The sequence below is a fragment of the Miscanthus floridulus genome, chromosome 1 (genome assembly GCF_019320115.1).
Source record: "Miscanthus floridulus cultivar M001 chromosome 1, ASM1932011v1, whole genome shotgun sequence".
NCBI lineage: Eukaryota > Viridiplantae > Streptophyta > Magnoliopsida > Poales > Poaceae > Miscanthus > Miscanthus floridulus.
The window spans coordinates 145804031-145829937 of NC_089580.1; the positions used below are offsets into that span (position 1 = coordinate 145804031).

General features: G+C 43.1%; 2 protein-coding genes and 1 long non-coding RNA gene across 5 annotated transcripts; 1 reads left to right on the forward strand and 2 right to left on the reverse strand.

The window, feature by feature from the left end:
* Positions 1-557: 557 nt before the first annotated feature.
* LOC136543180 (cysteine-tryptophan domain-containing zinc finger protein 3-like) lies at positions 558-10035 on the reverse strand. The gene is given in 13 exon segments (XM_066535708.1): positions 558-865; positions 950-1049; positions 1747-2107; positions 2184-2638; positions 4085-4242; positions 5442-5556; positions 5558-5603; positions 6067-6227; positions 6332-7140; positions 7272-7696; positions 8157-8310; positions 8313-8499; positions 9447-10035. Coding segments are annotated over 9 exon segments (2217 nt in total). The 5' UTR covers positions 8467-8499; positions 9447-10035; the 3' UTR covers positions 558-865; positions 950-1049; positions 1747-2107; positions 2184-2443.
* A 3738-nt stretch (positions 10036-13773) lies between these two features.
* On the forward strand, positions 13774-17263 carry LOC136497044 (uncharacterized). Of its 3 annotated transcripts, XR_010769180.1 has the most exons (5): positions 13783-13898; positions 14077-15231; positions 15862-15887; positions 15986-16070; positions 17007-17263. It is a non-coding gene; the product is annotated as an uncharacterized lncRNA (long non-coding RNA). The 3 variants fall into 3 exon arrangements; XR_010769183.1 differs by having other exon boundaries at positions 13774-15231; positions 15724-15887; XR_010769179.1 differs by having other exon boundaries at positions 13774-15231.
* A 1240-nt stretch (positions 17264-18503) lies between these two features.
* On the reverse strand, positions 18504-20706 carry LOC136497058 (bidirectional sugar transporter SWEET12-like). The gene is made up of 5 exons (XM_066492844.1): positions 20661-20706; positions 20309-20345; positions 19787-20156; positions 19511-19630; positions 18504-18866 (listed from the first exon to the last, which is right to left on the reverse strand). The coding sequence occupies exons 1-5, from the start codon at positions 20704-20706 to the stop codon at positions 18504-18506; spliced, it is 936 nt and encodes a 311-aa protein (XP_066348941.1).
* Between the last annotated feature and the right edge of the window lie 5201 nt (positions 20707-25907).

Genomic DNA, 25907 nt, shown 5'->3' on the forward strand with positions numbered 1-25907 from the left:
TCTTAGCAGACTTCTTCGCCACCAACGGCTCCCGGTACTCCGCAGGCACAGCAACGATGATGGCCTCCAGTGCTGACATGTCATCTTCTTCTACGTCGGTGCCCTTGTCGATGGCGTTCCAGAGCCGTCGGGCTCTGAGCTTGACCTTCATGGTTACCGCCCACTCGCCATAGTTGGTACGAGTCAGCGTCGGCCAACTGGTGCCGCTGACCTCCCGCACCGTGCGCACAACGACCTCCTGTCGTGGCTGGGCAGCCATAGCAGCGCCACTGCTGTCGCCCATCTCCTAACCGTCCGTTATCGCCAGCTGTTAGTCCGACGACGGCGCTTGTACGTCTCCGATACCACTTGTTAGCCCCTTGGATCTCTGGCACGGGTGAGCCGACCACTCACCAGCGTTGCCGACCACACACTATGGCTAGAGGTAGAAGAAGGGAGGGAGAACAGAGCACACACACTCAGCACAAGCACCAGCGTTGGCCGGAGCTCTGCAGAGGAGATGGCAAAACTGAACTCGCTCTCTTTACTGAGTTGCAGTGGGGAACTATATATACAACTCTACCCATCTAATCCTAATACACAGACATGTCAGGCTGCCATGCTGCTACAGTGACTAGATGTGACAGCAGGGCTGACTTTGACGCCTACCCCTGCTGTGGCTACAGTGCGGCAGGGGAGCCTTGCAGCGCCTGCCCCTACAGAGGCTACAGTGCAGTAGCAGGGAGCCCTTTTGGCACCGCCTGTCCCTGCCGCGCATTCACACAAGGGGAGCAGCAGATTACTTAACACGCCCCATCTCGATCACGTTCTTCGTATATGGAGCTTCGTACTTGGACTTTTCATCAGATCCGAGTAGATTAGGTCGCTACAATATCAACAAAAATTAACTTGTACTGTGAAATCCAAAAGTCTAGCTTTGAGATAGGAGAACAATTAGATGTGTCTCCACCTTGTTTGCTAAAGAACCTAGGTGTCTGTACAATGTGTATGTGATGGCTCTGGTGCGTGATAAACAAGGACAATAGCTCCACACACACTTCCTCAAAAACCTGGGTACAATATCTATAATCAGTAGAATTCCCAGTCCAACTACAGATGCACTATATTGTGTATTCAGTCGACACAGCAGCTTTAAAAGACCACAAAAGAATCTCAATTCATCATCTGTTATAAGTTTTATTAAATGTTCAATAACACATTTAATGAAATCAGGCAATAACCAGCACTGGAGGCTCTCCAGAACTGGGTGCAGAATGGATTTAAGAAACCATTTTCATCCTCTTACACGAGAATGCATATACATCACTATTCTACAAAATCTGTAGATCATAAATTCCAAGTGTATTTTACACAATGAAGTGAGTACATGCAACACACATAAAAAGCATAAAGGCATTCGGCTTAATTTGGGCACAGATAACAAAGTTCAACACACTACCTAATCCAACATTTACACTTCTTGGTTGTACTCTTTTCACAGTATCCACGGCTTGTGTGGATTCTTCTACCTAGTTCTTGTACCTCATCACTTTAATTCTTCCTATAAGAATTTTGCTTCCTGGTTTAAAATTTAAACCGAGTTGTCTAATTGCTTCAATGACTTGATAGCTAAGATGGTGTTATTTTGGTTCATGTTAAGCCACAGGGACAACAAAACAGTTCAAGCAGGGACTGGGACCTGAGATAACATTATATGCACACTGTTCTCAAATGAATAACGATCTAAAAAATGTTGGTGAAAAATACCTGCTTCAACTCCAGTCTACATACTGATACAGTGATACTACATGAGGTGAAACTGATATTCGGTAGTACCAGCTAATCGCAAGCAATCTCCTCTGACCTGTTCAAGATTACACAAAGCATCAGGCAAAGAAAACGAAATGGATAAAAAATTAATATTTAGAGTTTCTTCTGCTAAGATGAAACATACCCATTGAAACAGACACACATCAATGCATGCTTACACTACCGCAAGACGCAGCAGTACTGCTCCCAAATTCCAGAGCCTTGGTTCACATAATTTCCAATTTAGGAAAGGGATTAAGAGAATGCTTGATATCAAGTTCGTATGTTCCAAACACAACATCATGCCCCTTCTCTACAGCTGCAATCTATAAAAGAATCACCACCATACCTCACCCCCCACCACACACACAAGCTGAAAGCATAACTCATGTTACCTGTGCTGCCTCCAATAAGGAACCGAATGCCAGTAACCAAAAGTGGATGCTGCAAACTGTATGCAAACAGCGAATGGCTAAGGTAAATGTGGAGCACAGATCTCATCTTACATCAGTCTGAGTAAATTCATTTGTTTTCCACTGTAAAAATATACTGAGATAGCTGCAACCAGCATCATGGAGCACAGATTGCAATGTTAATCCAATATCAGCTGTTCACTGTGTGACATTCTGTGCAATTCCGATTTTTGAACACATCATCAGCTGCTTATTGATTCCATTGAAACCCGAACAAGTCTTAGTAGTTCATTCACATTGTTGAAGTTAAGATCCAAGACTGTTTTTACCGAAGCAAGGCCATCATCAACACCACCTCTTTCCTTACTCCCAGCAGCAGATGCAATCACAAACTCTGCTTTTCGAGTTGCATCGAATGCCAAGTTCACATCATTTGTCTAAAACAGTCAAGAGAAAAAAAATCAATATATACAGACACTATTACCGAATGGTGATGCACTGAAGTGGCATTATCCTAGCTTGGTTTGATATATGCAAATCAGCCTTACAGTAATATACAGTTAGTCCTGATGGTTAAGAAACACAATCATAATCTACTTAATTTCAGGTTACTCGCGTACCTCAAATGGTATGGCCATATGACAGCATGAGAACAGGGGGCGGGGGAAGCTTATTCTTCTTCAGTCAAACTTAAATTATGTGCAGCTACTCCAAAATTCTCAACTTCATTTAATTTAGAAGCTTCTACTCCCTCCGTCCCAAAAAGAATGTAAATCTTGTTTCCCGAGGAATCAAAGAATCTTAAGTTTGACTAAGTGTATAGAAGACATTATCCATTTGGGTCTCTATTTAGGTTTATTATGAAAATATATACAATGATTAATCTAATGATACTTATTACACATCATAAACATCAGTATCTTTTTATATGTATGTGGTCAAAATTAAGAATGTTTGACTTCTTAGAAAACGAGATTTATATTCTTTCTGGGACGGAGGGAGTAAGTTCTAACTCATATCGTCATCCGCCATTGCTATTGCTATGCTCAAACACAGCCATTATAATGAAAATGGGTGCCATTAAGTGTATTGTCAGTGATCAGATCCGTGTGATCTGCATGGTTTTATTACCAACCAAAATGCTAACAACAGCCAGGGCAGCTACCTAACGAGGGCCTGTTCTTGTAACCTAACAAAACTTTTCTTCTTCCATTACTGAAATGATGTGTAGATCTCTTGCGCATTTCAGCAAAGAAAAACGAGAGCCAGTGCCATTTCCAATAATTCTATTGATACTGTAATCATAGCTTGGCAATATAAAGCCTTGCAAGGGAGTCTTGAGTGCTGGAGAACTGACTGGCCCAACCTTAACTAACAACTTATATCGTTATTAGTAATACTGATAGATGCTGCAGTACCAAACTCCTTATTTATTTCCACTGTGAGTATTGTTAGTACAGAACAACTATAAAAAAAAACTAAATCAGATTATATAGTATTAGAAGGGCGGGCCTGGTGCAAGCGGTAGAGTCTTACCGCCTGTGACCGGAAGGTCCCGGGTTCGAGTCGCGGTCTCCTCGCATTGCACAGGCGAGGGTAAGGCTTGCCACTGACACCCTTGCCCAGACCCCGCACAGAGCGGGAGCTCTCTGCATGGGTACGCCCTTTTTAGATTATATAGTATTACATTGCGATCAATTCTTCCTGCTAGAAATAGGCCCTGACATTTCACACTTAGAAAGTTACAAACAAGATGGCAACAACAAATTGAAATTCAATTTCGAAAATGCTTCTCATTCAGGGACAGAAAGTTCTACCAAGCTGAAAGTGAAATCAATTTGTTCTTGTTAACAGCCTGTTGGGACATTTAAAAAGGTACTTACATAGGCAAGTAATCTCAACAAGTGAGCTTGGTTGTGAACAGCTAGTGGCAAATGATTGCCTGGCACATGGGGTGAATTGCCACCCTTCAATGAGGCCTTTGATAATCCATGGCTATTTAAATTATCAATATCTGGGGTAGAAGATGATGGTGATTCACCTACATAACAGCAACACATTAAATGCAACAACAACAACAAAGCCTTTTAGTCCCAAGCAAGTTGGGGTAGGCTAGAGTTGAAACCCAACACATTAAATGCAAATATAGAAAAGGTTCACAGTGGCACAAAATTGTCATGAAATTATTAAAACAAAGTTTGATAACATGTACTCCCTCCGTTTCAAATTATAAGTCGCTTTGACTTTTTTGGTACATCCATTTTGCTATGTATCTAAGTATAATAATATGTCTAGATACGTAGCAAAATAAATGAATCAAAAAAGTCAAAGCGACTTATAATTTGGAACGGAGAGAGTACCATAGAACTTGCAAGAGAAGAGCAATGAAGCAATTAAAAAAATGTGTTATACTAAATACATGCAGTGCAAATAAAAAACCTTCCAGACTTTAAAATATCGTTAGTCTGAGTGGAAGGCCTGTGTCAGATCAGGTATAACCAAAATACCTGAAGTGTAACACCAGGTCTTGTATAAACTACTACTACTTCTGTCTCACAAAGAATGTCTCACATTTCGAGGACAAATTAGTGAACAATTAAAATGACACATGTACCCCTATGCTTTTTGTTCCCCCCATGTGTTGGTTAGACCAAGGTGAAGGGCGGGCCTGGTGCAAGCGGTAGAGTCTTACCGCTTGTGACCGGAAGGTCCCGGATTCGAGTCGCGGTCTCCTCGCATTGCACATGCGAGGGTAAGGCTTGCCACTGACACCCTTCCCCAGACCCCACACAGAGCGGGAGCTCTCTGCGCTGGGTACGCCCATGTGTTGGTTAGACCAAGGTAAATGATTGTATCCACAAACTCTATACTATATTGCCATCATGCTCCTATATAACACTACTTTTAGGATATCATACCTATAGTTGAGGGCCCGACATACTAGTCCTAAGCTACAGTTGCATTCTTTTTGGGACAGAGGGTATAGACTATTTCTGGCATTTGCCTGGCCACAATAGCTGGATTTTGTGTTGACTTTAATGATTCTAACCAAGTTTAGGGGACTTATTAGAAGATTAATGATATGAGGATTTTCTTCAGTTACACCATGATAACCAGTACAAAGGACATTGAATACAAAGCGTTCAAAGAAATAAATTAGGTTTCCAGAAGATTGAATTATTTAAAATTTGAAATTCTATTGTACAAATAAGGGTCAAAAGTTGTTTGTGCATCAAGTACCTCGGGCTATCTGTACAGCTGCCTGCAGTTCCTGTCGATCTTTGCTTGCACTACGGTGTTTGTAGTATGCAGCCTTGAGGTAAGCAACTTCTACACACTTATACACTAAAGCAGCATGCAGCAGCCATTTTTTTGCACCGTTCATATTCATAAGCACAAAAACTGGCAAGTGAAAGAACCTCATTTAGCATGTAACACACTTAGAACAACATGACTATGAAAGTATCCACAGCAGCAAACTTAGAAACAATTTCTGTGGAATCATGAAAGTATCCATAGTATCCATAGCAGCAACATGACTAAGCAGCAGCAGCATCTCAACTACTCCTTATGCATTAAAAACTTAATTCAATTCAATATGGATTGGAGCGACGAGTAATCACTATGTGCCTACATTCATATAAAAGCCACAATTAAATTAGTTTAGCATATCCAAATTAACTGTTGGATGGTGTCAAGAAGAAAGCTAATCTAAATTCGTAGTTTTACCTTAATACTTTTTAGATAATGAGTTTTACCTTAATATAGTTCTACTCTATGTTCTTCATTTCACAACCGCAATGAAACGAGTCCACCAGGTAATAGCAACTGAATATCATAAAGACAAAGTGTGTGTATAGCTTACTTGCATAATTTTGCAGTTTCAGAGTACATCTTCATTGACCGAGCTCCATCACCTGGCCTTGAAATGTCAAAACTAGGAGTTTCTAGAAGAAACGCAACATGCAGAAATTTCAAAGCCGCCTCAAAGTACAGACCTGTACTTTCGAGTTCTTGTCCTTTATTCTGCAGGGAGATTTTTTCCCAGAGAAATTGTAAGGAAAAATTCATATCATGAGACAATGGTAGATCATAATGATATAAAATTTGATGCAATGAGGGTGAACAACCTTCAAATCATTCGCCTTATGCTTTAGATCTCTAGCTTCCTTGAGAGCAAATGTAATCATACTACCATCCTTCCTCGTTGGACTTGTGCCCAAAATACTTGAAGTCGCTTGCTTAACAGTGCCATGTTGCACTCCAGTTTCCACATTGAACCTCACTAACTTTGCTTTCATTTTCAATGAATCAGATTTTACTGAAGTAGGGCAGACCTTTTGTTTACCTTCTTTCAAAGGAAAATTGACAACTTGATTAACAGGGTTCTGAATATCTTGATTATCGATTCTAAGGTGAAGTTTTTCTTTTTTAAATGACATGCCCAGCCGCTGAGCAGTTCCACTACCTTGGCGAACTTCAATGTTCTTACTTTCATGTTGAACGGGACCAGACTCAGTGTTCAAAGCTGTAGCCATTCTGTCAAAAGAATGCTGATCAGGTAGTGGTGAACGGCCCTCCATATTAAAGTCCTTTTTATCACCAGAAGGATGTTCTTTCTTCTCACTGTGAAAGGGTACATCCAAAGCATTAACATTCTTGACGTTTTCCAATAAATCATACCCTGAAGCAATATTTTCCTTGCGTAAAGACATGTCACTAGTTTCATGTGAACCCCTCATTGTTTTTGCCTTTGCAAGCAAAAATTTAGGTTCATCAGGAACTTCCACACCATCTGAATCACACATGTGGTCCTGGCCTCTGTCAATTTGATGACAATCCTCAATTTTAGTTTTCTTATATGTTTTCTGTTCATCTTGATCAATCCCTATTTTAGTCTTTACCTTGGGATGAGCCTTGGTCCTTTCCATAATACCTCCTGGGCATAAACAATGAAATTATGTGTCAGCAAGAAATTTGGATAACGGAAGGCTACACAGAATGAAAACTTATTAGAAGGTATGTGTATCAGACAGATCATACATAAAGAAAAAACAAAAAGGAAAGAACCTTCATCTGAGTAGCTACTGTGATTCTTGTGCTTAGGCTTCAGCTTTTCAGAAATGAGATCAGATGATTTGCTCACTGGCCTGGGACCATGTTTGCTCACAGAATCTCTCTCGGAACTGTAGCGCGTGTCATCAGTAGTTCTTTCATCTCTGATAGGGTCCTGTTGGTTGCTCATGGAAGGAGTCAAAGATGGTGTGTGGTAAGAACTCTCAGCCAGATCTTTTCCATTGCTTGGAGCATTTTTCCTTTTCCTACTACGTTCAAACTGTCCACTTATATTATAGGCGCTGGATGTTGCTGTACCTGTACCTGCAGTATGAGGACTACCTGAAGAAAAAGTTGTGGCGGTCGCTGGAATGGCAAACAATGCATTCAGAGCCTCTGTTGTTTCATCCTCACTGATGTCACATCTATTCATCCCAGGCCTGCAAATAATTTGAATTATTTTTTAGTAATGGAAAATTTGTGCTCTTATTATACTTATGATCCAAGGATCATATGAACCCCATTCTGAAAAGATACTACATAGCTGTTGCATTTGCACACCTCATTGTACTTACACAGCTCACGGGGCACTTAGCAAAATAGGTGAAAATAGGTGGAGAATTAGAATGCAAGATAATTCCAAAACTAATAAGTATAACGAAATTTAGCTATGTTATAAGAAATGGCATTGAGGTATACGTTTAGTTGATTTTCTCTTTTTCTTCAAAATGATAATTGCTTTGAGTATACGCTAACCGGGTAACTGACAACTCACAAAATGTAAGATGCTCATTTATCATATGCAAACATTGCTGCACTATAAAGAAGGATAGACAAATGGATATACGTGGACCACAAAAAAATGAAGTATTTCAAGCCCAAGCATAGATTTGAACTTACAGCCAGTGAAGCATGGTACATTTCCACTTTTTTGGAAGCACAGAAAGGTTCGTTCCATAGGGTAGAAGACGCAATTTATGGCATATGTCACAGCGTACCCAGTGGTCCTTGATCACAACTGGTGCAGGAACAGGATCTGCATTCATAGTTGCTATACACTGCTGGTCGGCTGCATATACAACTGTCCGTGCTTTACACTGGCTGGGATCTCCTTCCTTGCAAAACCAACTTCAAACCCATTCTCGTTATTTGTGTTCATCATCTTCTCGTTTTGGCTGGCAGGCACTTGGATGTTAACTTCCTTGTTCATGATTGCACTAGCATCGCCTTTATATTTTCTAGTCTTTGTATCCATTTCCCCAGACCCCGCACAAAACACAACAAATGTTACACTACTAATCTATTGCACAATGCTGAGAAGAGACATGTTGCAACCCGAAATACCAAATGATACTCAGAATGTAGAATGGGAAAAAGTTCATACAGTTAACAGTCCTAAATATAGAAGTATCCGTAAACCCTTTAACCCTTGCTAAAAAATTATACATCTTCAATTTGTTATGTTTAGTCCCATATGGAAATTGATGGTGGGAGATCAGAGATCACAACTCATAAGGTAGGGCCAGCCAGCAGCCGCAACTCTCACCCATTAGGCTAGTCTTTTTTGGGTTAATTTAGACCCAATCCTTTGGTTGGTTATGGGCTTCGGTGGATCTGGGTCTGCTAGGGCACCGGCTCACGAGTATGGTGAGCTAACACAGTTAAAAATAGCCAACACTACTTTTTAATCACTCTGGTTAGCTGGTCTTTTAGCACAGAACAAAAATCAATTAGTGCATATCACGAGACCATGAAACATCTACCATTCAATTTCCTTGTAGAGATGAAGCCATGAAAACGCTCGGCCAAATTTGACAATTGAGGTACCACCACATAGATATGTACCACTATTCATTTCCCGGAATCAAACAGTGAAACAGAGGAATGCACTCCCTCGCACCACTTAAGGGCTTGTTTGGATGCCCATGTTTCCACCTTGATCCATGTGTGTTGAGGTGGGTTGGTGTGCTAGTTTGAATTCCACACCCATCCACCCGACACACATGGATTGAAGTGGATTAATGAGCATCCAAACAAGGCCTACTGTACTAGGACGCTGAATGTATACTCAGAGCGCTCACTGAACCAAAGCAGGCCAACTGATGAAGTATTGAAGCGCCAAGCCAAACCATACAAAGCTCCCAAAACCACTCTGGCGAAGAATTTGGCTATTGGAGCAGCTCCGCTTACCGAAGTGAATTGGGCCCCTCCCGCACCGAATTCAGCAGCACAAACAAACCACCGCTGAATCAACTGTAGCCCGAGAGCGTGAGGGAGGAGGGCAGCCAGGCCTGGGAGGCGGGGGTACTCCCAATGTAGGAGAGAGCGACGTCGGGATCGACGAAGGCCTCGCCGTCGGTGTCGGAGCAGGCCTCCCGCTCCTCAAGCTCCTGTCTCGCCCGCCACCCTGCCGCTCCGGGACCCCGCGCTCTCCCGCCACGCTCCTCGCAGCGACTGCATCCCGCGGCCCACAAGCTGCATCAGCAGGCTCCTTCCGGCCCCGCGCATGGCCGAGCTGACCCGGCGAAGGTCCTCTCACCGCACGGGGAGGTTTCGTCCCGTCGACGTCTCGATCGAGGTCCTCGCCCTAGGTTTCGACAACCAAAACTTGCTTGCGCGCAGTGCAGTGGCCGTGTCGCGTTGGTAGGTTGGCCGGCCGTGTCGGGATGGTGAAGGTGGGCACGGCGGCCTGTTTGTTTCGGGTTGCGTCTTCTCGCCGCAGCCGCTGTTTTCTTCCTCTCCGGCTTCTCCCGCTCTTCCACGGCTCTACCGAACAACTGATCCCGCTGCTGTTTTTTTTTTTTTTTTTTTTTTTTTTTGGGGGTGATGCGGTCTGCGGGCTGCGGCGGATGGAACCGGACGAATATTTGGGTGCTCTTTCAGGTAGTCGTACGAGTCATGCCGATCGCGTGGCGCCGTCACGTGGCTACCTACAGGACCGATCAGTGAAATGGTCCAGGGACGCACGGCCCGTGAATAGCCCAATGCGCGGGCGCACCGGCCCATGAGCATGAGTAAGGGCCTATTTGATACCTCGGATTAGCTCCTGAAGTAGTTTATAGCTTGCTTTGATGGAAAATCCTGACCATTTGCTATTGTAGATATCATACCAACTATAATTTGTTTCGATTCTATTATTATAATAAAGAAATTTGTATATTGGGTTACATGCACAAGCCATTATTCATGAGAATATCATGTTTCACTGGAAGCAAGATACAATTCTTTCATTTTACTTTACTTTAGAATTCCACTATAAATATTTGCTTGGGAGCGGGAACTATGATATTCGAATGAACAATATAATCCCCATACGTAGGGCATTGAAGAAAAATAAATCTTATACGTTTCGCTGCGGTCTAATCCATCATAATCCGTATAGAGATTAGAGTGGATTGAAATATGAAACTTCATATAGCGCCTAGGATCCGCGCACAGACAGAGCTTTGGCTACTGTTCGACTGCTGTTGGCCAATCTTGTGCCGCCACGTGGATTGGTCAGTCTTGTGGATTGGTCAATCTTGTGCCGCCACGTGACCATCACCTCACCGTAAGTACACAAGAGGCATTACTATGTGGCGATCTTGCTACTTCAGTTGGTAGTGAGCTAAGCAAATTGGGTTATTTGAAATTAGCATTGTGCCTCTAGCTTTATAGTCACGCTGTCCTCCTTCTGTTTGCATTGTTATATACTCAAGTCCCAAAATAAGTCTCAATAACTACTACAGAAAAGGTTTATAGCAACGGCTCAATTTTTTTTAGGGGCGGCTGGGGATGGAAGCGTCCCTACAGTGGGCGTGCTCGGGACCCATAAGACCAGCCGCTCCTACAAATGGCACAATAGGGGCGGCTGGTGATACGAGCCGCCCCTACAAATGGGTCTGTTTGTAGGGGCGGCTTACTCACCAGCCGCCCCCGGTGTTGCGATTTGTAGGGGTGGCTCAATCACCGGCTGCCCCTACAAATGCTGCACGTACAAAAGGCTGCAGCCCCTTGAGTTCATAAAATTTCTAGAGAGAAAGAAAAGAAAAAGAGATCCACGATTTCCTATTCAGTCCACGATTTTCAGTTCGGCCCAAGATTTTCTGTCCGTTGATCCACGATCGGGGTGGATGAGATATGCGTAAAACTCAAACCCTAACTTCTTATCCCCTCCCCCCGGCACCGCGAGCCGCCTCACGGCCCCACCGCGCGGCCCCCTGCCGCGAGCACGCCTCCCCGCCCCCCAACCTCCGGCGGGAGCGCGCCGCCCGCGCGCGACGACGTCCTCCCCATAGCCTTGCACTGCGCCCTCTCCCCGTAGCCCTGCACCGCCGCACCAGGCCCGCCCAGTGCCATGATCTAGCGAGCCTCGAGGCATGGGCAGCTGATGCCGCGACGCGAGCAACAGGCCAGCCTCGACGCGATGACGCCCTAGTGATGATGCGGTCGCCGGATCTCATTGAGGAGGATGTGGGTCGTCTTCCGCTGGGGCTGCGTCGATCTATGAATGGTGGTGGCATCAAGGTATGAGTAGTCCATATCTACGGCGGTGACTCTCCTTCACTTGCTTCCTCTCCGGCCACCGCGCACCCCTCTCTCTGCCACTGCCTCACTTGATTCCTCTTCGAGCCGCTGGCTGCACGCCACGCCATGGCCGTGCCGTGCTCGCCACACTAGGTTGCTGTGATTTCCAGGGCATAGCACTGATGTGGTGAGCTCCTACTTCTCATGGATGAATGCGTGAATCGAATTCGGGTATATTGATTGGAGATCTGGGTTAGGGGTTGCTGATCAGATCCGTTTTAGTGTTGGAACATGGTCATATATGTGGTCTTCTCCTTGAATTTTTAGCTGTCGTACGTAGTTTTAGGTATAATGATTGGGGATCTTGACTAATGGAATATACATTAATCCTGCATAATTGGTCTTGACTTCGTGGAATATCTATGTTACGCACTAGTACTTGGCTGTTATGTCTATGTTTATATATACTGATGATTTTTGTAGCCTTCAATTGCATGGAGCTCACCTATTTCATAAATTCATTGTTTATTTAGATATGAACGTATGATCAAAATGCTTCTCGGAGGTGCTTGTTACTATCTGGTTGACAACAAACTAATCAAAGTGCTGATGGATGCCAATTTTCTAATTTTGTTTTTCTATTGCTCTCAGGTAACTTGAGTACCTAGCTAGAGAGTACCAAATCCAACTGAATAACTTGGTTTGCTGATCATCGTCAGCCGCCCCTACCATACCATCTCTACAAATCAGCCGCCCCTTCAAATGCTTATTGTACTGGTGCATCTCGTATTTCAAAGAGTTAAACAATCTTAAATTTGACTAAATATGTACCAAAAATACTAATATTTATGATATCAAACAAGCATAATTAGATTAATCACGTTATATATTTTCATAGTAAATAAACCTATTTGAAGATACACATGTTGATACTATTTTCTTTAAACATATAGTCAAAGTTAAGATTAGCTGACTCATCGAAATATGAGATGAAGATTTATCTGGGACTGAGGGAGTAGTAGTTTAGGCTGATCACCAGGAGCTGGTTGCAACCTGCAAAGATGTACATCAGAGTTTGTTCCCACTGTTCATGCTATTATTGGGCCTGTCTATAGTACAGCAGCTCCAGTTTTGACCGGTGATTTCTGTGGACACACTGAAGCTATCTGTCTGAGATTTTTTTTTTATTATTTGAGGCTAAATACGTACATTTAAGCCACCTTATTTTGTTTTACAAAGTTCAAATCCTGGAGTAGTTTTCGCCAGCAAAAAAGGCCATTTCGTACGTACGTATATGCTCAGAAAGTAGGTGTGCGCGTGCACACACACAAAGTAATACGTGAATCCCTACACCACAACACCGCTTCACCGTCAGACATCTGACGCTAAAAATTATATTTGGCGATGGATGATCTGACGCTAAAGATAACTTAGAGACCATCTGACGCTAAATCCTCATTTGGCGATTCAATGTTATACGTATTCCCAATCAACGTTTGCTTGTCTATCGCTAAAGTGACCTATATCGTCATACAGTCTGTCGCTAAAAAATGGTCCCACCTGAGCCCAGCGTGAGCGTGAATTTTAGCCCGGCCCATAGAGTACAGAGGGAAACGTTTCTACCCTAAATCAGCGTCGCCGCTGCTCTTCTCCCTCTCAATTCTCTCTCTCTCTCTCCAGGCCACGACATCGCTCGTCTCCTCCGTTCCTCCGCCGTTCTCTCGTCTCCATCGCTCCACCCTCTTCCTTCCTCCGCCTCGCCTCTCCCAGCACCGGCGCCGCCCCCTCCCCTTCACCTGTGTCGGCGCTACGCCCTCTCCAGCGCCGTGGTTCCGCCGCTCCTGTGCCTCCGGACGGCCCCCGGCGTGCCGCAAACCCTAGGGAGGCCCCCGCGCACAAACCTGCCACGGCACGGCCGGACCTGCTGACGGGACGGCCGCCGGCGCGGCGTAGCGGCGTGGGTGCCCCCCCCCCCCCCCCCCCCCCCCCCCCCCCCCCCCCCCCCCGGCGCAGCTGGCTTCCGCCGCGGCACCATCGCCACGAGCCGCCCCCGGTACAGGCGGCCTCCGTCGTCGTTGCAGTTGACGCTAGTGAACCCCGCCGCCGTCGTCACGCCAGATCCATGTTTTCGTCGAGGTTTGCCATTTCCGCTTGATTCACAATGTACGGTTCCTTGTTTTGTTCGATTGAAATTTTTTCATGTACAAGATGCATGCCGAGTTTCCTCATATAGAGAGTGCCGATGGCGACGGCCTACATTAAGGTTGCATCTCCCAGGGTTGTTTGCAATATTAACTTTGTTTTCTGCTAATAGGATTGGTTTACAACGTTTTGCTTACAGAGGGCACGCAAAAGAAAAGGAAGAAGGCGAATGTTTCAAGTTTATTGATATTTCCCATGCTTAGTATTTTATTTCAGTGTCTGCAAAATTGGCTTCTGTTCTTTGTTAACTGACTTTGGTTTACTACATGCTAATTAGTTGGTTCCCAGGGTTTAGTTTGTGATTTATAGCGCGTTTGTCCGCTGCCATACTGTTGCCTGTGCTCTTTGCTAGTTACACTTTGTTTGGTAGGTGCTGCTTGGTTACCTTCCATATTTTTGTTTTTCGTTTACAGTATATTTGTGTGCTTGTCTTCTTAGGTTTCCTGTTTCCAGTGTTGGAGCGTGCTACAAGGTGCTAATTAATTTGTTTTCAGATTTTTCTGTTTGTGATTTATAGCGCATTTGTCCGCTGGCGTAGGCCTCTGCTCTATGCTAATTAGATCGGGTTTAGTAGGTGCTGCTTAATTAGCTTAATTTCATTTTTTTTTGTTTTTCCATTTACAGTGTAGTGGTATGCTTCTCTTCTTAGATTTCCTGTTTGTGGCATTTGAGGGTGCTACTAGGTGCTGATTAGTTTGTTTCCATATTTTAATTTGTCGTTTGTAGCTCATTTCTCCGCTGGCATCTGCTCTTTTGCTAATTAGATTGGGTTTGGTAGCGCTGCGGCATTACCTTTCAGATTTTTGTTTTACATTTACAGTATATTTCTATTCTTGTCTTCTTAGGTTTCCTCTGTCGTTCAACGGTGCCGCTCGCTGCGTGTATATGTTTACATCCATAATTTTCCGTTGTGCCAGCTCTGCGACTGCCCGACGCTTATACTTCAGTAGAAAACAAAATTAACATCTATGCCTTCCTACGTCTAGGTTGAAGACAAGCACAACTATAATTTGTTGGTCTCTTTGTCATTCTGTTGATTGTGCGGAGCCTGTCTTGACAATCGTGCACATATGCTGTTGCTATGGACAGTCAATTTGCTTTTAAAATAACCTCTATCATAGTTTGTTACAGATATATCTTTTCTCGGGTTCATGTCTTTCGCAGCTGTGTAGGTGTTGGTTGCTTCCGAGGGACTAATCGGTGTGTTCGGTTTTTTTTTATAATAGTTCTGCTAATACACAGGATTTCTTCCTTCTACTTTCTTAAGGTAAGTAGATTGTGCTCCTGCTTTTATCTGTATTATTTTTTGCTCTATACTGCAGCCTTGATTGTGCTTCTACTTTTCTCAGTTTTCTGTTCTCTGTGTTACAACATCTTCTACTTTTCTTAGTTTTCTGTTTGGCTTTTTTGTTTTGGGGTCAGCTAATTGGTACAAGCAACCACCAGATACCTTTTACGTTGATGTATATACCATTAGATAGAGGTCAGCTAATCGACACATTTATCATTTTAGTTTTTTTTAACAAATTTGGACATCTAAGATGTCGTGTACACCACACCTAATGAAGTACATCTTTCGTGGTTTTATTGATTATCAATCTTGCATTTCTTTATCGGCTTCACATTCACACTTGCTTTTTTTAAACTAATGCAAACTTGATGGGGTTTATTCTAGCTATTGCTTAGTATGCCATTCCTTTGCTACACTCTGCCTTTTTGCCTAGCTTCATATGCTTCTTCTAAGACTCTGCTAATGCAGGTTCCATATATAATAATCTAAGACAGTCTAAATTAGTATATTTTCTCCTCTACTGTTTATGTTGGTTGGTGGTTTACATAGTCCAAATTGAAAGCACACGAACTGCCTCCTGCTAATTTTCAGTGTTTGTACTTGCAGCGCTGGAGCAGAAATCGTCCATCATGGTATGTTCATCAGCCCAACCAACAGTCCTCTACATTAAACTCCTAAGATTGTTTCCATGTAAAGATTAAAAATATTTTTTTTTCTGCGCCTTAACCAGGTGATTTGCCGCGCGTGCGAGGGCGCGCGTCATGGACTAGTATGTGAATTATATTTGTGAAACTATGTCATCTCATTCTCTCATTGTAAGTTGAAAGTTGCAATTTATAACTGAGTTATATTTATCATTCTGTTATTGCACAATCAACATATTACCAGCATACTCTGGTTGAAGCTTGGTCCATACAGTCATAACAGAAGCAACCTGTGGATCATTCATAAAGATTTCAGTAACAAAGCTAATAAACCATTCACAAAATGCAGAGTGAAACCTAAAATGTTAAAAGAAAAACTGGAATAGAAACCACTACCACAAGTTTAACTTGTTACTATATCTATCGTAAGGGCTTGTTTGTTGGAGCTACAATTCTTGGGCTTTTGGCTCAAAGGTTGGCTTTCTGACTGTTGTTTTTTGCTATTGACTTTTGTAATAAACTTTTAGTTCTCAGCACACCAAATGCCTGAAAAGCTCCTCTGAGCGTGCTTTTCAGTTTTCAGCTGAAGCCAGTTTTCTAGCTTTTCAAAAGCCAGCGCAACAGCTAGGCTGTTTGTTTTAGCTTCTGGCTGGCAGAAGCCAGCAAAACGCTGAAACATACAGGATCCAAGAATCAGAACAGTATTGTAGTGAGTAGAAAATTAGTCGGGTGAACTTGCAGTACACACCATCTAACACAGGACAAGATATACAGCACATATATAGCCAGGTTTAGCAGTAAAATGATCTTCAAAGCTGTACATGTAGAATCATACCACATGAGCATCTAATGGTGGTGGATAATTATCACGGATGGTATCAATCCAGCTAAATATCATATTGTGATACCCATAAGGCTTGTTGATTGTGCAGGTTTACAATTTTTATAGGCATGTAACTCTGCTTCTTTTGAAAGCAGTGTTTATATGCATCTAAAATGGAGTGATTCCTACTTTTGTAATAATACATCATACTAAAGCATAGTAACTTTACATGATCATGGATCTATGTTAGCATGTTGCTGATTGCATGTTAGTTTTGGTTTCAGGGCTGCTAGGGTGCTAGGTAGCAAGTTTGTGGATGACTTGCCACTCAAAGCTGATTTAGGTGCTAGTCGATCTCATTTGGATACATGTAGCTGATACTGTAGACTTATCATTGATGAATCATTGATTCATGTTTGTAATGGCTGACCATATATGTATGTCGTAGTGAGTGTTTGGACTTAGTCATGAATGAATCTATTTGTACGAGAAACGTGCATAATGATGTTACTTTTGTATTAATTTGCAACCAAATGGCCTTTTATTTTTTTAAATGCATTTAAATGATCTCATCAAATCATCAGTCGCTAAAAAAATTTGTAACTTCAAATTATCTGTCGCTATAGAGTACTGGCAGGCTATCTGTCGCTAAAGAGTAGCAGCAGACTATCTGCTGCTAAAAAAATCAGGGCAACGGACTATCTGTCGTTAAAAGTACTATCTGACGCTAAAGATTTTTAGCGACATGACTTACAGCGTCTGTAGAAGTCTGTTGCTATAACTTTTTAGCGTCAGATTATCTGTCCATCGCTAATCTTGGTGTTGTGGTGTAATGAATGATGGAATCTGCGTGCTTCTCATGACACCATGTTGATAGTACTCAATCTTTTGTGGATTTAATTTAGTTATTAGGAGTGCTAAGTGACCTTTATCATGGGATGATATATAGTACCAGTAGTGGATCTTACTAATTAAGGTGTTGTATGTATAATGTATACCTTGCCTTTAATTTCTCTGGGACTGAGAGCGAGCCATGAACGCTTCCGGATGCGTCTATCTCTCTGTAGTGGGTGCGGTGATCACGCACGCACAAGGCATTGCGGCAACGCCCCTACCGTACCAAAAGGAAAGAGCATGAAGAGAGGATGATGGACGGTATCGACAACGATATATATCCAACCAAGCAATCACTCGGACTAATATAATAATTCATTTACTAATCGTAGTGCAATCAGTGCGCAATCTCATCTCCAACAAAAGCAGAATGCAACAAGCATTTCTCTCTGATCGACAGATGAAGCAAGATGGAGACGAAATAATTAAAGTAATACATGGGCTAGCTAGCTTTATTGACCGGACCATCGGAGAGATTACGTAATAAACTAATGACACCGTACGGACATCCATCTGATCCGGCTATCGATCATAATCATAAGCTAGCTAGCTGATTGATGATAGAGGCGTATACAACAGGCATACGATACAGACAACATATATATTGGTAGAAGAGACAGGAATAACGCGACCTTAATTAAACACATACGAGCATATATGGGCACCACAGGAGACATTCATTCGTACCTACAGTGTACTTGTATATATTGCTAGGCGTCTACTTGTACCGTGGTGCCGCGCGCGATACATATATAGGTCGTCGTACACGCATGCATATTACTATAGTAGTACACAAAGTAAAATGAATAATCGAAGGCGAGCAGCAATAGTTAGGTCAGTCGTGCATGTAGTAGCTAGCTCCGGAGCATGTGTCGATTGTGCATGGATCAGACCACCTCAACGGCCGTCTGATGCGCGGTCATCATCACCATCGCCGGAGGCGGCGGAAGCGGCAGCGGCGGCGCCCTCTCCGCTGGCAGCAGTGGCGGCGGCGGCGGCATGATGTCCACGACGACGTTCTTGGGCCCCTCGTCGTCGTCGGTTCTCACGGCCACGGCTTCCCCGTCGGCCTCGGCGTCGGCGTGGGACTGCTGCAGCTGCTGCTCCTTCTCGGCGTCGGCGTCGGCCTGCACCGCCGCCTGCTGCTGCATCTCCGACACGGCGCCGTTCTTCTTGGGGTTCCGGTTCCGGTACACGAAGTAGAGGGCCATCTGGGCCAGGCCGAACAGCAGGCCCAGCACGTTCGGCATCTGCACACACACACGCAGCAGCAGGGCGCTCATGCATGAGTGAACCAATTATTAAGAATCAACTACATATAATATTTTTGCCCTAAAAAGATGAATAGCTAAATATATTTTTCCTGAGATCAACTGGCGGCTAATTAATTAGTCGCAGGTGTGTTTGCAGGCTTTTCAAGAACACGGGAGTTTGGCCTATATATAAGCATCTGATTATACAACACCACTTTTTCATCTGGCCTTTTACGCTTGCAAGTACGCATTAATTACTCTGCATGCTTTTGCAAAGACATACTTGTAGTGCATGTCACCACCAGTAAACACATACATATATATGCACTACAGAGTATGATACTATGGTCAGATCTTTTTGTTAGGTTCTGTAGACAGAAAAACAGCTGGGTCGTGGGTGGTGACACAAACGCAAACACCTGTACTTTCACTATGCGTGATTACATAATAAAAAAGTACGTGTATTAAACCAATTAACAGCACCTTAACTAGCTAGCTAAGGCTGTACGTATATATCTACATACCTTTGCAAGCCTGCTTTCAAAAGTGAGAAAAGCTAGCCGCACGAGATGATAAAAAAGCGCGGGAAAAGAAATACAGGAGATGGCATCCAACAAGAATGCGCTTGCGTGCGTGCTTACCGCGACGAAGAAATCTTTCATGAGGAGGCCGTAGAAGAACCAGACGACGGCACTGACGGTGAGGAAGAAGGAGAGCCAGAAGGGCATGAACTCCACGCTATTGGTCCTGATCACTTGCCGCTGTTATATATCGAGAAAAAAACTATTTAGTTAACAGCCCGGCCGTACGTTTAATTTCTAGCTAGCTAGTTAATTACTAGCTGCCAAAGTAATTAGTAATACTCCTATACTACTGGACACTACGGTAGACACAACAGCAGCTATAGCTTAGCTTACGATGATGGTGAGAGGAGCGACGAAGACGGCGAGGGCGAAGGCAGCGCCAACGCCGCCGGCGATGGAGACGCGGCGCTGTCCGTCGACGTAGAACTGCAGGAAGGCGACCATGGCCCCAAAGAGTCCCATGTTCATGGTGCACAGCAGCTTGACGGTGAAAGCCATGGCGGGCTTGGGCGCGTAGGTGAGGTAGATGGCGAGGTAGACGGACTCGACGACGCAGGCGATGGTGTTGATGGAGAGGAGGAGGACGTCGATGCTGAGCAGCGCGTAGTAGAGCCACAGCATTGCGCTCAGCAGCGCCACCACGTACGGCACCGACTGGAACGACTCCGTCGACTTCTTCTTGTAAACACGGTAGAACGTTGGCCTGTATATTTATGTTTTATGTTTACATCATATATATCATAGAGGTGATCGATGATGATTATTAGGAGCTAGCTAGAGCTGTAGCGTCCGTGAGAGACAAGCTAATTTCTGATTCTGAACAATATGTTATCCTGCTCTGGTAGAGATACTCACACTGGTGCAAGGGTGACCAGGAATGATAGGATGTTGCCTGCAAAAACACAGACCAGGGGAAAATTAGCTCATTTATTTACATGCATATTGAACATGATGTATAGCAACTCTGAACTGATATATTAGCTTGTCACTTGCCAGCAGAACTTTGCCTTAGAAAAAAAAAGCTAGGACAGTTTTTATATATTTCAATTCAGCGACAAACTAACTAAGTGTTTACTACTGTTTAACTGTTTGTCAAGGGGGGAGGTTAGCAAAAGTAGCTAGAGACAACTACTGCGCTAATTTGTGAGAAAATAATGCAGCACATCTTCCACAAAAGAAACCTGTGAGCATGCATGCATATGTATACCTAGGATCCCCACAGCAAAGACCACCGGGTGCCCAACAGTAATCATCTTGAAGGGTATGTATATATGCTCAGCACTTCAGCAGTAGTCTCGATCTCAGCTCTCTCTATAGCTGCCTAGCTAATAAGATGGAGAGCGAGCAACAGGGAGATCCCTGCTGTCTTGCCTCTTGGGTGATAGCTTGTCTTGCTTCTGTTGGTCTCTCTACTGCATGGCCTGACACAATGCGAGCTCCCTTCCTGGCCACCCCATGGTATTTATAGAGGGCCCGATGGAGAGGAGCCGCTCGCGCTGTCACTTAAAAAAAGAACTCGATAACTAATAAGTAATCTGATGAGGAGAGGGTCTTTGCTGGTTTGCTGAATTATGGATCAGTTGAGTGTTGAGAGAGAGCTTTGCCCTTCTTCCTGCCGGTCCGGTGGTGGTGGTGCATACGTGTGGGAGGGCGCACTTGACACCCCGATCCTAATCACGTCCTCGCCTGGCTTATGTGTCAGTAATCCGCGACATGTCGCACTAAGGAGGCGTCTCAGCTGATGACACATGTAAATTTACTTGGCTTCGATCATGCCGTGTACATGTGTCGATCTCCCTCGTTTGTTCAGGATAACACGAGCGCACATGTGTTTTCTGTTCATCGATCTAGCTACTAATTAATATAACTTCTTGTTGTTGATCACCGATAGGATCAATTTTTTTCATGCACTGAGCACGTACTTTTATGAGCGAGCTGGAATTCCATTTCTCCGTCGTTCTATTTGTCGCGGATGATGCAAACACTACATGTATATCTTGGTTGCCAACGTAGCCTTTTATTATTGGATTTTAACCATCAACGCTATGTAGTGCATGCTTGGCAGGCAGGCAGAGATGATTCCCACATGCATATCTGGACTTTGAGTTCTCATTGCTGGCGATTAATCCGTTTAGAAAGCGGCCGGGGCATAAGTTCTAGGCAAATAATAGTTGTTTGGGCCTTTGGGGGCATGCAGCATAACCTGGCAAAGTTGCAATCATGCAAGTAAAATACTAATACATCAACTTTTGTTTTACCAAATTAAAGTAACTGCTGTGAAAAATCTATAGAGAAAAATAAAGGTAGGTGCTATGAAAAATCCTTACCAGCAACTACCGTGTCCGTGTACCCTTAGTGGCACGGTTATTGCTTTGGACCACCGCGACGTACGACCATGCTGCATGCACTTGCTACGCGGTCTCGGCCGGGCGCGTCAAGAAGTACGTCTAGCGCGATAAGCAAGGGAGAGCAGCTGATGGATGAGCAGGTTACTACACACGTTGTTAGGCCGCGACGCGATCAGGACCGTCCACTTGCGCAGCCTATAGTATGATTGAGGCGAGATCCCCGCCGTAGACGTGCGTGCGTGCCCGGCGAGCTGGCTGTCCAGGGGTTATATATATATATATGTGTGTGTGTGTGTGTTGTCATGCACGGGTACATGAATGATTTTTACTAATGGCTAAAAATGATTTTCACTGGCACGTTCAAAAAAGTGACACCATCAATTGTAAAGATAAACCGATTGTAGCGTCGGACATCTAACTGTTCCAAGAAAAGCATTTCTAGGAACCGTTCCGTTAAGATATCGGTCACTATGATTCAAAACAACACCTAAACTTGAATCCAACAAACCGCAAGTTGTTCCATCTTTCTAGCAACAATATATGAGCATCAATGAGCTCACTAATACATCAGCCCCAACATCTCCTACTTAATATATCAAAGAAACACACAAATTCCTTTCATGTCAACTCATCCATACAAACAATCACTTCACAAATCACTACACCACAACCTTAAAACAACGTTTGCTTTGGAGTTGCTAAAAGGCCAGTACAGCGACAGACAGTCAGTTGCTAAATCGTTATAGCGACAGACCCTTGCTGTTGCTACAAAAGGTGTCACTATAAGTAAATAGCGACAGAGATGATCTTTAGTGACCGATGGTTTGACGGTGCTATTTATACCGACCAACAGCTATAAGCGCAGACCCTTGTTCACCGACGGACAACTCGAACCAACTACTAGCATATAACGACAGACTATCCAACGGTGAATTGAAATAGATATAGCGACGGGCAAGCTATCGAAATACATAGAATTAACGACTGAAGGTTTGAAGCAAATCTTTAGCGACCGACCGTTAACGGTAATTATTATTGACTTTTAGCGACCAACGTCAGACAACAATTTGGTGTTGTGTTGTAGTGTATATATGAACCAATAGCAAGCAAGATGGTGAGTTAATCAATGCATATAATAAGAAAAATACCGAATCAAGAGAGGACACCAAGATTTATGTGAAAATCCCTTGCGGGAAAAAACCAAGGGTGCCGGTGAGACGATTCCACTATGAGATGAAGCAAATATAAGAGGTTGGAGCCAACAAATGTGGGGGAGGCTCCAAATCCCCATCAAATCTCTCTTTTAGTGGTGGATTTGGCAGATCAAGGCCTCTCCTCGCTACTCCCTAACCCAAGCTCTCTCCTAAAGAGAAGAACAGGACATTCTCTGTATTCACGATTTGGGGAAGAAGCTTTATAATGACAATTTTTAGAATACCCCCTAGAGCTCGAGATTATCACAAGCAGCCCTAATTTCAGAATACAACATGTATAGGTACTGTTTGGCATAAGAAATAAGCTAATTGGTTTCCAAATGGTGAAATTGGGATCTGAGCTGCACATCACACCATGGGAGGTAGGCAAATCTCCATAGTGTTTGGTTATCTCCCATGTGTGTCATGCGCTTTCTTTGATAAGTGCAACTCTATTAGATTAACTATATCAATTCCTTTTGCGGCCCTAAAAGAGTCATACACAGGGGATTGAATAGCCAAAAATGTGTTGTTTCTCTCAATTTCCATAAAGAAAGGGGGCCTTATCGATCAATCCCCTTTCCTTCTTGTACACCCTCCATCGCAGAAATTGCAGTCGCTACACCATATATGCTATAGTGTACTAGGTCGTACTACCTCCGTCCTGTAATATAGGGTCTGTTTGGTGGCTACAGCCCTGGGCTGAACTTGCCTGGCTACACAGTTGCCTGGAGCTTTGCCTGCATGATGTTTGGTTGCTGCCCTGGAAAGTGTCTCAACCTGGCAAGAGCGACCCACCCAGGCGGACAAAAACGTATGCCTGGCTCCAGTGCGCTGCTTGCCTGGGCTAGGCCATCATGAAACGCTAAGTAATATATGTATAGCCGTTGCAAGTCTTTCTAAAGTTTCTCTATTAACGTCAAATAAGGAAATGACTACTCATAATTAGAAGGTTAAACATGTTTCTATTTTATTTCTCTCATTAGTATACTTTAAGTACACTTATATAATAATAATAATAATTATAACTATTTATTTTTCAATATATAAATATTTTTTTGAAAAATCTTATAAGATGAGAAAGAAATATATAAATAGTTAGTGTTCAGCTAATCATACACGACAATAGTAATCAGAATAATGTTTTATTTTTATCTACATCAGTGTGTTCAGGCATAGGCTTCCAACCAAACAAACTATCCTCTATTTGCCTCACCAGGCAGATTCTATCAAATTTTCAGGCAACTCTCAGGCAACACCTTTTGCCGCAAATCGTCCAGACCTCCAACTAAACAGGCCCATAGTGCGTGCATTCTAAAATTTTTAAGACAACTCAAGGGAACACTTAAATGATGCATGTACCTATAGATTATATCCAATTAAGGAGTTTATTCCTTAAAATATAGTTTCTATCTTAACAAACTTTGTCAAATCTAGGTATAGTTATTACATAGAATGCACTTTGTTTCGGTACAAATTTTGTAAGTCACAATGCACTGTATTTGATGGAGTATATCTTAGAGTTCGTTCTTTTAAGGAGACGAGGCTTTCTCAATCTTCTGCAGTACAATTCTCTAGCTAGACGTTAGAGTTGGGCTTTCTTAATTCGCTTTAACTAGATATAGAGGATTGAATATTGTCGATCTGATGAAGTTGCTCTGATGTTACAATATATATACCATATGCATGGCACGATAGTGGCTCTCCGCGGTTGTGTGAAAGAAAGAAATTTATTTGTGACTAGGTTCGTGCCCGTGCGTTGCTATGGGTTTCAAAATCCACACAATCATCCACACAATCCTATGCATTTTTCAGTTTATAGTTAACACATAAAAAAAGAAATGTTTGTGCATCATGGTTTCGATTTGAGACATGTATGGGTAACCAGAACAACTTTATATGGTCAAACGTTTAGCAAGTGCAACTGGTAGTTCACTTTAGCTAAGCGCTTCCTTGGAAGCCAATGATCAAGTTTACCATCAACATTGCTTTTGACCAGTGCTGCTAACTGATTTATCAAATTTGAGAGAAATCAATACCTTTGAAAGATAAAAATGGGATCTACAACTTCTGTTTCAGAGTAATGTTGAGATTCCGAACCAATCAATCCCATACATTCATTGAAAAAATCATCCTAATTCACGAACAATCTGAAAATCAATGCAAGGGTTATCATGGTTTGTACACGTAAACATTGCATCTAGTTGTTTCTTAGAAACTTCTCACAACAGATGAACTAAATTTGCAAAGAATTAACAGTTCCCACCTAACCCTTTTTCCTTCTTTTTATTTTCTTTCCCCAACTCGTCTTCGGCTATTTCCCTTGTTTGTCTTCCTGACTGTAGCCTCCTAGGAGCTATACAACACTAAGTAGATTAGTAGATGCACCAAGATAGAAACAACCTATACCTATGGAAAAACAATAAGTAGAAGCAGCAGCCTAAGTGCTCCAGACAACAAGGACCCAAGCTGTGGGTGCTCTTGCCCACCAAGTTCTCTACAAGGGTGAGCTCAAGTAGAAAGCGACACATGAACAGCGAAGTCAGACATTGAACCCTAATATATTGTCATAGGAAAAGGTTCATATCAAAATAAAATGAGCAGGAGTGGACATAGAACAGAGTCACGAGAAAGAAAAAACATTTTTTTGGTTTATTATTTTGTTTCGTGGGTCTCACACATAACTCATGCGCTCTCCTAGGAGAAGCCAAACAAGAGAGTGGATGTCAGGAATGGTGCTTGTAAGGTACCGATAGAAGGCCCCAAAAACACAAGCATACCTGCAAGATGTGGAGCAGCTGCTGCAACTCGGAGTCACCAGGGAAAAGTGGCTGGTTAGTGACCAACTCATCTGCAATTTACACCAAGTTAGAATATCTATATATGTCGGTGTGAGTTATGAAGCAGTTCACA